This window comes from Chelonoidis abingdonii, chromosome 1, assembly GCF_003597395.2.
Source record: "Chelonoidis abingdonii isolate Lonesome George chromosome 1, CheloAbing_2.0, whole genome shotgun sequence".
In the NCBI taxonomy this organism is placed as follows: domain Eukaryota; kingdom Metazoa; phylum Chordata; order Testudines; family Testudinidae; genus Chelonoidis; species Chelonoidis abingdonii.
Genome location: NC_133769.1, coordinates 141,760,998 through 141,774,703, shown reverse-complemented (window position 1 = coordinate 141,774,703; position 13,706 = coordinate 141,760,998). Strand labels below are relative to the sequence as shown.

The 13,706-nt window shown below is 40.4% G+C and overlaps 1 protein-coding gene across 1 annotated transcript in view; it reads right to left on the bottom strand.

Annotated features, from left to right (window-relative positions):
* The window catches only part of DYRK4 (dual specificity tyrosine phosphorylation regulated kinase 4), a 90,241-nt gene that overhangs the window by 44,804 nt on the left and 31,731 nt on the right, over window positions 1-13,706 (bottom strand). The window contains exon 4 of the mRNA XM_075070795.1: window positions 638-721. Within this exon, the coding sequence (XP_074926896.1) occupies window positions 638-721 (84 nt within the window). The remainder of the gene's footprint in view (window positions 1-637; window positions 722-13,706) is intronic.

The following is a 13,706-nucleotide window of genomic DNA, read 5'->3' as shown; positions in this document are numbered from 1 at the left end:
TGGTATCCAAGTGGTTTGCACCCAGTCTGATATCTGCAAAGAATGCTTTCAATGAAGAAACCTTCCTCTTGTAGACAGATTGGAGTGTAAAAATAGATCCTGAAAGAGATTGCCTGTGTGCTATCAATAGTAGAATCAGGACCATATATTCTGTATTCAAAGTTTTATACTCCTGTAGAATGTCAAAGCTTTGAAGAAGGAGAGAGTCTGGTTCCTATGGCGCTTATAATGACAAGGGGTTTTTCTTGTATTTTCTTAAAAAACCCAAACCAAGCTTCTGAGATGAATAAGTTGTCCCTTTCACAGAAAATACTATGGAAGAGATTGGAAATTCTTAGAGATGAAACTCATAGAGTTTCCCATGAGAACATACGGGGCAGGGAGAAGGTGTTTGTCCCCCAGTGTGCAGCAAACATAGCTCAAAATACTACTGAATGACTAGTGGAACCAGAGATTGCTCACAGGTGCTAGACACAAAATTTCACAGCTGCATGGGGAGGGAAGGTGAGGAAGAAAAGGACTATTTGTCTCGCCCCCCCTTGTGGGAAATCATCTACTTAGGTTTATTATATGTGAGGTGCTCTCCTGGAAAACAAGCAGCAGGACATTCTTTAACATTGATGGAAGATTCACATACCTGACGGAAGACTTTGCTGGATCCCAGATGATTGCTCTCTTGAGCTGGCAGTTGAGACTGAGAAAATGAATCTACTTGGGAAGACTGAAAAAGATGGTTTGACATTTTGTTCAATTAAGTGATTCAGAAAGGTTACATTACAATGTTTTAGTGTCATCAGCACTATTAGTACTAAATTGCTTACATTTTTACTATAGATAAAATTATTGTAATGAGGGCATGTACTGCTCCATTTATTCAGACGTATAAAATACCATCCATTAGTCATTCAGAAAATAGCACAGCTATTTAGATTACCAGTCCCTGCAGTTTGAAAAAAACAGCCTGCAAGGTGCTAAGCAGCTAATAGTTTTTCATTTTCTGATGGGACTTTCAGCTGTTGTTTTATCAAAATGACATTAAATACTTTTGTTGTAAATATCTGTTCAACAACAGATTTAAAAGTGTAGGTTATGAGGCCAGATTCTGGTCTCAGTTACACTGATGTAAAGCAGGAGTCATTCTTTTGACATCAGTGGAGTTTCTGGTATAAATGAGACAAGATTCTAGCCCGTCACCTCCCTGTGGCGCAATGCCTCCCAGCACTGGAAATGCAGCGACAACATGCCTGTTACTGGATTCAGCAGTGGGGTGCAGCTTATTTCCCCTTGAGTGGTTGATATATGGGGGAGGGGCAGCCAAATAATTGTTCTTATACCATCTCCTTTTGTCTCCTCTCTCTTTAAAACTTTCTCCTTCCTTTCACTTCACCATATATAATGGCAAGTTGATCCCATTTGATGGAAGTGGAACAGGGGGTCTAAATATATGTTAATAGGCTGAACCTCCAATAACTACTTGTGCTCAGCTGCACAAAGGCACTTTCTTAATGCACTATTTTTTATTTGTGTGACCAACAAATGGGTACTATCTTCCCTAATGTTCCACACAAAATACTCAGAGAGCTGCAAACTGGGTGAAATTCAACAAAAAGCCCAAGTAAATGACCTTTGTGTGATGGAGCAACAAAGGGTCAAGGAGGAATGGAATTCACCCAACAATCCAGATGGGCTGGAATAGGGACTGGGATCCATGCAGCCCTAGCCCCACCCCCCAACAAAGGATTTTTTCCCCACTTGATTTGTATAACAGCAGACTTATCAGCCATAGCCCCATTGTTGCACCAGCTCACTCTCCTTGCTGGGATCAGAGTCTAGTTTTCCCACATGATCACACAACACAGTTGCTCACCCAGCAGGAGACAAGCACAACAAGTTTTCTGCCGCAGGAGGCTTTCCAGAGCTTCTATGTTACTGGGTGAACTTCTCCCATAAAAAAACAATGTTACAACATGAAGAGAATGGCCACATATCCTACAGCAACTGTGGTTCTTCAAAATGTTGTAGTCAATGTGGCTCTGACTGTAGGGTGCAGGTGTGCCTTGTGTGTTAGATTGGATTCTTTTGAATAGCAGTGTCTGTCGGGGCTATGCATGCACCATGTGCCTCCGTGTGCTCTCATATGAGGGCATAAAGGCATGGCTGACCCTCTCTCATTTCTTTCACAATTCAAAGCTCATGTTGTTGTGGACACTGAAGAGCAGGGATAGAGAGCATGTAGTGGGGCCTACACAGAGTACAACATCTCAAAGAAGCACAGTTACTGTAGCGTATGTAACCATTCTTTCTTCTTCCACACTGTGTTAGTGTGGATCCCACTGTGACTAGTAAGCAGTATCCCCTCTGGATGCTGGGAATGAGGACTGCCAGCTGTATTAGTCAAATAATGATTGAAGTGTTGCTCACTGGAATTTGGCATCAGGCCAGCGGCCATATCAAGGGCATAACGCTTGACAAAAGTCAATGGATTGCTTTATGTTGCTGCTTTATGGATTTTAGATTTTCAACTCCAGGATGAAGACAGTGGTCAACAACTATTGTGCAGGAGACAAAACTTTCTCCAGGGTCAGTCCAATGAATTCCCCCAGGAACTAAGAACCATCACAAACCTCACCACCCTCTGCTCCCAGTACAAGGTGCATTTCTTTGATCTTGCCGCTTTCTAACATAAATACAGAGCAACATATATATTAAAACAAAACAAAACAAAAACTCTACCAAAACAAGAAATGCCACTGCACACACTTCTCTCCCTGAGGAGAGGATAAGAGAATGAACATCACATGGGATTAACTTGCCATATAAATAATGAAGTGAAAGGAGGGAGTGCTATATCGATATAAATTTCAAAAGCCTAAAAAGTTAAAGGCATTTATAAACACTTTCACTGTCTACCATGAAACAGTGATAGATAGGGGATTCAGGGATAATATTAAATAGAGACCTTGGTTTTACCCGGTTGCTTAGCAAACACCTAAAAGCATCTATTTGTATTGAAAGTTTATTGATTAAATACACCCACAGAAACCCACAGGAAATTAAAACAAGCATTTATACTGACACTGTGATTGAGTGATTATGCAAAACAAACTTCAGATTTTATTAAATTCTCTTTCCTTTTGGAGTTAAAGTATCGGAGTCTCTTAGTTTAAGAACAAATTTTCATTGATGAAAAGGAAATGGTTAATTTTATTCTTAGTCCTGATGTGCAGGGCATTCGCAGACACAAGGTAAGGAGAGACAGGAGAGAAAAGGTGGGTGAAACATGGCTTTTGCTGATGTTTTTGGAACACAGGACTGCTAGTTAGTTACAAGTGGATGCTTTGGCTGGAAAGTTTACCAAGACACTTGCTGCTTGGACCTTGATTAGTTACAATCTGGTGAGGACCATCATCTGGTTGGATCCTTTCTCTTTAGACAAAGCAGGTTTGGATGAGTGCAGTATATCTGACTTCAGGATTCGAAAATTCAAGAGAGCGAGACAGGATAGGAGGAAAGAAATGGAAGGCAGAAAGTCACACAACAAGGGAAGGGATTACTATACAGGATCTTACATGCTTTTGTCGTGCTGGCAATTAGATATCCTCACCTGCTGGGCTGAGGACTGGATGTCACGATAGTGGGATAACTTCCAGCACTCATAAGTGAAAACAAAATTCCTTAAAGAAGAGCAAGCCCAGCCAAGAACTTTCTTTAGATATATGAAGATGAATTGAGTTACCAACTACTGGTAAGTCAGGACATGAGCTGGGGGATGATGATTCTTTTTTTCATTGTCTTTTTAAGGAAACCAAAAAGGGGTAAAAGTAGGGCAGATTTTGTCCTCATTATTTTGTCCACCAATTAAATCTGTTTCCGTAAGGCCAAAGTTGACATAGGTAAATTTTTTCTGTTTATCAAGTATGATCTCAACACAGTCCTTGACTTATATTAGTAGGCCATATTGTTTGGACTAATACAATTTCTCAGTCTGGTTTTCTTGCACATTCATCATTGTAAACAGCTTGACCTATTTTTCACATTTATTGTAACATTTTATGAACTTTTACATACTTTTTATAGTTTAGCTTAGAGTAACTTAGTAGGTCCAATAATCACAACAGGAGTATCTAAGTGCCTTCTCATAGTGCACAAGGAGTCCCAGTCTGGAGAACAGTTAGAAGACATAGTGCAGGAACTTTGTGGTCTCCTCTGGGATTTGCCCCTGATCAGCCAACCATCCAGGCATAAGTAGATATGAATTCCCTTTCTCTTTAAGTGTGCATCCACCACTGCCAGGCATTTTACAAATACTCTTGCGAGGGGGAGTCCAAAAGGCAGGACCCTGGGTTAGTAATGGTTGGGCCCCCCCTGTGAATCTTAGAATGTTCCTGTGGGTTATTTGAAAGTACACATCCTGCAAGGTCCGAGCCATGAACCAGTCCTGAGTTAGAAGAGATGGAATGATGGAGCCAAGTGTTATCATCCTGAACCTGAGATGATGTATGGATCTGATGAATCTTCTTAGGTCTAGGATAGGATGAAGACCCTCTTTCACCTTCAAAAATCAGAAAATACAGGGAGTAGAAACCTTTTCCCCCTGAACTGTGGTGACATCTTCTCTATGGCTCCCCAGTGAGGCGACTTCTGCTTGTAACAGGCTCTTGTGAGCAGGGCTTTGGAGTGGAGCTCAGAGCTGGAGCATGGAGCAGCTCCGGATCAGAGGAGCTGCAGGTTTTTACTAGGAGCCAGAGCAGAGCCAGAGCACAGCTCTAAAGCCCTGCTTGTGAGAAGGGTCCCTGAAGGATGGTAGGTAAACAGTAGGGTTAAAGAGTGGAACTGAATGAGATAGCCATGGGTGAAGATTTCCAACACGCATCCATCCAATGCTGGAATGGGGTAAGGCAGCTTTCAAAGGTGGTGCTTTCTGGCCTGGATTTGGTGTGGCTCCAAAGAGTCCTGTCAAATTAGTTGCTATGCCATAGGAGTAGGATGCTTCACTGAGGAGGAAGAAGACTGGAGACTCCTCTTGTACATCATCATCTTGGCATGGTACTCAGGTTACATGGAGTGACACCATGGCACCTGTTATCATGACTGGGTTGAGGACAGCATGGCTTGAGATATAGGGCTGGTGTGTAAATCCCCAAAGAGTGCAAAATGGCCTTTCAGTCTTTTAGAGAGTGCTGTCAGCTCACTTGCTAAATAATTCACTGCCCTCAGAGGACAGGTCCTTGATCACTACATGTACCTCCCCAGGGATGCCTGATGATTGGAGCCAGGATACTCAATGTATAGTCACTGCCACGCCATAGATCTGGCCTCAGTGTTGGAGGTGCCCATTGCCACCTGTGTAGCCATCCTGGCCTCCAACTGGTCTTCCTTAATTGTTCTCCCGAGTCCTCCCACCCCCTTTGTCATGTGGGAATTTCCAGAGAAAGGGCATCACTGTATACTAGGTTAAAAAGTTCCATTTGTCCAGGAAGGCCTGGCAATTTGCCACAGTGAGTTGTAATGAGACAGAGGAGTAAGATTTTCTCCCAAGTAGTTTGACCCTTTTTGTGTCCTTCTCCTTAGGGGTACTCTTGTTTGATTTAGATTTCTCCTGTATCACTGAAATGACTACAGAGCCTATGTTGGGGTGGGCATAGAAGTACTTTAAGCCAGACTGAGGGACCTGGTATTGTTCTCTACCCATTCTGCACTTGGTGTTATCATGGCCAGCATCTGTCACAGGCCCTTAGCTAGGTCACACAGCGCCTCATGTATAGGGAGGGTGATTCTGATTGGACCAAGAGTGGTCAGGATGTCAAACAACTTATCAGATTTCTCTGATATGACCCATGTTTCTAGTTGCAAAGTCTCAGCAATTCTTTTAAACAGCTCTTGGAATGCCTCAAAATAACCTCATGCTGATATCAGTGCTGAGTACACTGCCTCACTGGGCGACAAAGATGACAGGCCTTTGGTGGTGAAACGTTTTTTATTTCAGAAAGAGGAGAAAGCTACTAGGGGAGAGGCTGTTCTAGATTTGATTTTGACAAATAGGGAGGAACTCGTTGAGAATCTGAAAGTGGAAGGCAGCTTGGGTGCAAATTATCATGAAATGGTAGAGTTCATGATTCTAAGGAATGGTAGGAGGAAGAACACCGAAATAAAGACAATTTCAAGAAGGCAGACTTTAGCAAACTCAGGAAGTTGGTAGGTATGATTCCATGGGAAACAAGTCTAAGGGAAAAAACAATTGAAGACAGTTGGCAGTTTTTCAAAGAGACATTATTAAGAGCGCAAGAGCAAACTATCCCACTGTGTAGGAAAAGATAGGAAGTATGGCAAGAGACAACCCTGGCTTAACCAGGAGCTCTTCAATGATCTAAAAATAAAACAAGAGTCCTCCAAAAAGTGGAAATTAGGTCAAATTACAAAGGATGAATATAAACAAATAACACAAGTATGTAGGAAAAAAATTAGAAAGGCACAAAACGAGATCAAACTAGCTAGAGACATAAAGGGGAACAAGAAAACATTCTACAAATCCATTAGAAGCAAGAGGAAGACAAAGGACAGGATAGGTCCATTATTCAATGACAGGGGGTGAACTAATAACAGAAAATGTGGAAATGGCAGAAGTGCTAAAAGACTTCTTTGTTTTGGTTTTCACCAAGAAGGTTGGTGGTGATTGGACATCTAACATAGTGAATGTCAGTGAAAATGAGGTAGGATCAGAGGCTAAAATAGGGAAAGAACAAGTTAAAATTTACTTAGACAAGTTAGATGTCTTCAAGTCACCAGGACCAGATGAAATTCATCCTAGAATACTCAAGGAACTGACTGAGGAGATATATGAGCCATTAGAAATTATCTTTGAAAAGTCATGGAAGATGGGAGAGATTCTAGAAGACTGGAGAAGGGCAAATATAGTGCAATCTATACAAAGGGAGATAAGGACAACCCAGGGAATTACAGACCAGTCAGTTTAACTTCTGTACCCAGAAAGATAATGGAGCAAATAATGACACAATCAATTTGCAAACATCTAGAAGACGATAGCTTTCTTTGACAGGGTAACAAGCCTTGTGGATGAGAGGGAAGCAGTAGCCATGGTATATCTTGACTTTAGTAAACCTTTTGATATTTTCTCGCATGACCTTCTAATAAACAAATGAGGGAAATGCAGCCTAGATTGAGCTATTATAAGGTGGGAGAAAAACTGGTTGAAAAACCATTCCCAGAGAGTAGTTACCAGTGGTTCACAGTCATGCTGGAAGGGCAAAACGAGTGGAGTCCCACAGGGATCTGTTCTGGATCCAGTTCTGTTCAATATCTTCATCAATGATTTAGATAATAGCATAGACAGTACACACTTATACAGTTTGCAGAGAATACCAAGCTAGGAGGGATTGCAAGTGCTTTGGAGGATAGGATTAAAATTCAAAATTATTTGGACAAACTGGAGAAGTGGTCTGAAGTAAACAGGATGAAATACAATAAGGACAAATGCAAAGTACTCCATTTAGGAAGGAACAATGAGAAGCACACATACAAAAATGGGAAATGACTTCCTTGGAAAGAGTACTGTGGAAAGGGATCTGGGGGTCGTAGTGGACCATAAGATGACCAAGACCATGAGTCAATAGGGTAACACTGTTACAAAAAAAACAAACATCATTCTGGGATGGATTAGCAGGAGTGTTGTAAGCAAGACACGAGAAGTAATTCTTCTGCTCTACTCCACTCTGATTAGGCCTCAACTGAAGTATTGTGTCCAGTTCTGGATGCCACATTTCTGGAAAGATGTAGATAAATAGGAGAAAGTTCAGAGAAGAGCAACAAAGTGATAAAAGGTCTAGAAAACATGACCTATGAGGGAAGATTGAAAAAATTGGGTTTATTTAGTCTGGATAAGAGAAGACTGAGAGGTCACATGAAAACAGTTTCCAAATACATAAAAGGTTGTTACAAGGAGGAAGGAGAAAAATTGTTCTTCTTAACCTCTGGGGATAGGACAAGAAGCAAACAGGCTTCAATTGTAGCAAGGGAGGTTTAGGTTGGACATTAGGAAAAACTTTGAAAATGCTAGAGTGGTTAAGCACTGGAATAAATTGCCTACGGGGGTTGTGGAATCTCCATCATTGAAAATTTTTAAGAGCAGGTTAGACAAACACCTGTCAGAGATGGTCTAGATAATACTTAGTCCTGCCATGAGTGCAGGAGACTGGACTTGATGACCTCTTGAAGTTCCTTCCAGTTCTAAGATTCTATGACATTGTTATTCTGCCTCCAGGTCTAGCTCTTTCTGCTAGTCTGGCATAGGCAGTCTGGTCAGAGAAGCTAGTGGAGAGAGTAATCTCCCGCTCTTCCTTGAATGCACTATCAAATGGCTCCTAGAGGCCTGTGAGGTATGGCTGGCTTGTTTGATATTGGCTAATCCAATGCCATTCCTGCCATACAAGCAGCTGAGCCCTATAAAGAAAGCAGACAGTCCTTTCAGTGATGTCCACCACAGATCTCAGAGGAGAGTGTTTTCCACTCAAAAGTGGGGAGAATGTACATTGCAGGGATGGAGAACAAGAATAGACCTCCTCAATGGGCAATGCCAAGGGATTGGTACCAGGGCTTGCACCGTGTTTCAGAATAAATGGTGGACCTGGTTTTTCCTCGCAACTTATTTTCAGCTGTAAGCATTGATAGGAATATGATGAGGCATGCAGTACATGAACGTCCCTGAGAAACACTGCTATTCAAAAGAATCCAATCTTAAGAACATGATGGGCACAAGCACCTTACAGTGGGATATAGACTGACACATAGTCAAAGAGGAATCATTTATTTTCATTTATTTTCAATTTTGCATACTCCTGACTCAGTGAAAAAATTAAACATTTATTAACTCACCAAAATTCTTGGGATAACCCAAACTAATTGTTGGTAGAAAAAGGTCATAATTATAGTAAACATCTTAACTACCGTATTTTGTGACCTATTAGTCAATCCATGAGTTTACTGTAAAAGCAAGATTTTAAACAAAGAAGCCAAAATAGGAGAGAGAAACAGAGATGCAGCAGAACCTCACACATCAACAGTTCTCTAATCTTCAAGCTATTCAAGCTGCACAAAAATGGCATTTTTCCTAGTTTTTAGTGAAGATTTAATAGCAGGGTGTGTAGTGAAGTCTCATATCACCGAATCTTCTTTGGTTTTACAAATACACTGTGACACATTTACTAACACATTATGAAGTATTCTCATACATAATTAAATCAAAACAAGAACTATCAAAAATAAATGAAAAAGTAATTTGACTGGAAGAGCCAGAATTTGAATTTGAAGTTAATGAAAGTAAGATAGTAAGGGCAACTACAATTGGCTAAGTGCTGGCACATGCACTTTAAAGCCAACATGCAGCAACCGCTATTATACATAGAATCATAGAAATATAGGGCTGAAATGGACCTTGACAAGTCATCAAGTCCAGCCTCCTGCGCTGCGGCAGGACCAAGTAAACCCAAAGCAACTCTGAGAGGTGTTTGTCCAACCTGTTCTTAGAACCTCCCAGTGACGGGGATTCTACAACCTCCTTTGGAAACCTATTCCAGAGCGTAACCTCCCTTATAGTTAGAAAACTTTGCCTAATATCTAACAGAAATTTCCCTTGCTACAGAGTAAGCCCATTACTTCTTGTCCTACCTTCTGTGGACATAGAGAGCAATTGATCTCTGTCCTCTTTGAAACAGCCCTTAACATAACTGAATGCTGTTATCAGGTCCACTCCTCAGTCATCTTCTCTCAAAACTAAACATGCCAAGTTTTTTCAATCTTTCCTCATAAATCAGGATTTTAAAGCTTTTATAATTTTTGTTGCTCTCCTCTGGACTCGATCCACTTTGTCCACATCTTTCCTAAAGTGCAGCACCCAGAACTGGACACCACTGGAGCTGAGGCCTCACTGATGCCAAGCGGAGCTGGACAATTAACTCCTTCCCATGCCTTACATAGGACACTCACCCCAGAATGACATTAGCCTTTTTCACAACTGCATTACACTGTTGACAATGGGTGATCCACTATAACCCCGAAATCCTATTCCCCAAGACTACCACCTCTCCAGCTATTTCCCATTTTTTAGTTGTGCATTTGACTTTTCCTTCCTAAATGTAGTAGTTTCCATTTGTCTTTATTGAATGTCACTATGTTGAATTCAGATCAATTCTCCAATTTGTCACGGCTGTTTTGAAGTCTAATCTCGTCCTTCAAAGAGGTTGCAACCCCTCCCAACTTGGTTTCATCTTCAAACTTTATACGCATTGTCTCCATTACTCAAGTCATTAATGGAAATATTAAACATTTTCAGACCCAGGACTGATCCGTGCAGGACACCATTAGATATGCCGTCCCAGCTTGACAGTAAACCATTGATAACTGCTCTTTTAATACGATCTTTCAACCAGTTATGTGCTCACCTTATAATAATTTTATTTAGACAGCATTTCCCTAGTTTGCTTATGACAATATCACATGGGACTGTGTCAAAAACCCTACTAAAATTAAGATATATCATGTCTACTGCTTCCCCCCATCTACTAGTGCAGTAACTCTGTCAAAGAAGGAAATTAAGCTGTTTTGGGGTGATTTGTTTTTGACAAATCTATGCTGGCTATTCCTTATAACCATTATTCACTAGGTGCTTACAAATTGATTGTTTAATAATTTGTTTCAGTATCTTTTCAGGTATCGAAGTTAGGAACACTCCTCTATAAATTCCCCAGGTCCTCTTTATTCCCCTTTTTTAAAGATAGGTACTGTGTTTGCCTTTCTCCAGTCCTCTGGGACACACATGTCCTCCAGGAGTTCTCAAAGATAATTGCTAACAGTTCCAAGACCACGTCAGGTAGTTCATTAAGCACCCTAGGATGAATTTCCTCAGACTCTGCTGACTTTAATGCTTCTAACTTATCGAACTATTCTTTAACCCGTTTTTTCACTATTTTGGCTTGCGTTCCTCCCCCCTTGTATATAATATTAATTGTGTTTAGTATCTAGTTACCTTTAACCTTTTTAGTGAAGACTGAAGTAAAATAGGCATTAAACACCTCAGCCTTCCAGATGGCATCAAGTTCTTAGCTCTACTCAACAATTCTTAGTTTCCATTACTCCTGTTCCTACTCCCTTGGCTTCACTTCAGTTCTACTCTGCTATTTTAGTACTAAGCCACAATGCAGCTCTATTATTGAACTTCCCATACCCAACCCATACCCCTCCTGCTATTCCAGCCCTTTCAAATAAAATCTTATTGATTTTCATCTAGCCACATTCAGTTACCTAAAGAAGGTCATGGTACTGTCCACCATCTGCTACAATAACACAGAGACTCGTGTACTGATTACTCACTCCTTTGATAAAAAATTAACAGCAATTGCAACGTAATTGTACATAGTCTAAAAGACAGGCTTATTCTCATTAACTCATATAATTTAGTACTGTTTTAAGCAGAATAATGAAATTTCTGCAAGCACAATAATTAAAATGCAAGTCAATTCTAGTACAAAAAACTCTGAACATACTAGAATTATACAGCTCATATAAAATATACAGCTGCATCAAATACAGAATCCATTTTCTACTTTTTTAAATAGGTGTTTTATCCACTAAGGCCTCTATCAAAGCCAAATAAAGACTGTAAGAATACACAGAGCCAACATAATACAGAAAATATCAAATCCAGCAATGCATTTAAAAGTAGGTCAAATGCACTGCCACTCATTCACTCAAAATGCAGCAGGAATACAAAAATTTCTCCTACCTTGTCAGTTATTTGTGGCAGCAAAATTGTTAGAGCTGCTAACTGCCTGACAGATTCTTCATTCCATTTCAAAAAGGATTTTAGAAAATCCACCTTCATCTAGTCAGGGCATGTAAAGATCAGTTTCATCTACATACCACACCTGATCTGAAACGGATAAGCCTTCTGCTTGGCTTCAGATTTAAATTTTCTTTCTAAAATGTGCCAACAGTGACTATTAGCTGCTGCAGAATTCTTTCAGGGGCCACCTATTCCATTTCTCCACCTCCCACTAGACCAAACATAATTCTCCATATTTATTATGGCAAGGAAACAGTAACAGGAAGGGCAAATAGAAAAGAATTAACTGTTATATTTGCTTTCCAACTTTGTTTTTCACTGAATAATCATCTAGAGCTTGACACTGAAAAGGGGTTGTACCTGAGTAATTTATTTGTAAAATTTTCAGTCACAGAGAGCTTTCTTCACCAAGACTGCCTGCCTGGATGATGATTGTCAATTACAGCTGAAGGGTATAGTTGTGTTTATTTTAGATAAAATGTGGTTTACAGGGTGCTTATGCATAGGGAAGCATGCTGTGGCTCACTGACCTAGGAACATTCTGGAGAAGGCCACGGGGAGGGGTGTGAGCTCAGCATGTGGACTGGAGCACTATAAGCATGTGATAAACAAACCCATATATGGGTTTGTTTAACTCTGATTGGTTAGAAGTAATATTATGTAAGTTGTTATAACTTGTTATATAAGCACCATGTGCTATAAAGTAGCAAGGGGAGGGGCTCCTGCTGGAGGGACTCTGCCTGATTTTTGTACCAGGGGCTCTCTTTTGTGCACATGTTGAATAAAGCTTTATTGAATTGAATTGAATCGCATTGGATCGAAGTCCCTGATTTCTACCAGCATCAGACTCACTGGGAACCCCAAATCCAACAGTTTCTTGGCGCAGCGAGCAGGGTGAGAAATATCCTTCAGGATCACGACCTACAATCAAATTAGAGGGTGAGATTGTTCATTTTTATTTGGTTGTGTGTCTCTGAACTTGACTGGTGACTCTCATACTTTTTGTAGTAAGCAAGTCTAGGTGCTGGGGAATTCAGGGAAATTTGTTGCAGTCTTAAGACATTGTACTTAGTGTGGGGGGCTGGCTAAGCTGTGAGTTCCTCTGACTAAGTGCTGTTGAAGTGGGAAATCAAAGAGGCTGTAAGGACCAACAGTTAGTGTAGGGGCAGGTATAGCCATAAGTACCTCTAGCTGATGTGTTGGCAGGCCCAGATCTCCTAACTGGACATTGTAATTGTGCAGATCAAATAAATTGGAGAAAGGATTAATCTGCTGATTGAGCATTTCAGTCTGGTGTGTTTTATTGGAATAAATTGTTTGTTAGTCTGTAAACAGAATTGTAGTTATAAATTTGGGAAGATGAAGGGATATAATGACCCACAATATGAAGAGTATATGGTTAGTGCTTTTATAAACTATTGTAGTAGTTGTAAGTTTATTAGCTTTCTTGTGGAAATATTTTGATATTTTTGGCTGTATGATTAAAATAAAGGATGACCACCCCCCATTACAGGCAGGCAAATTGATTTTGTGCATAAACCACAATATTTATCTGAGGAAGATGATGTCCTCAGTGTAGATGTAAGGTTGTTTGGCTGTAAAATCTGTCCTGTCTCAGTATGACAAGGCACTTGAAACAAGGATATCCAATACATGATGATTATCCAACTAAACATCCCTATTATGTTGCCTGTTGGTGTACAAGGTTAAAAAACAGCAAAGAGAAGGGTGAAATGGCTGGTATGTGTTTAATTGTTGATTATGAACAGCTGGTTAGAAAGAGTGATATGCTAAAAGGAAGGGTAGGAGAGTTTGGAAGCAGAGGTAGAAAAACTGCAAGCAGAAGCAAAAA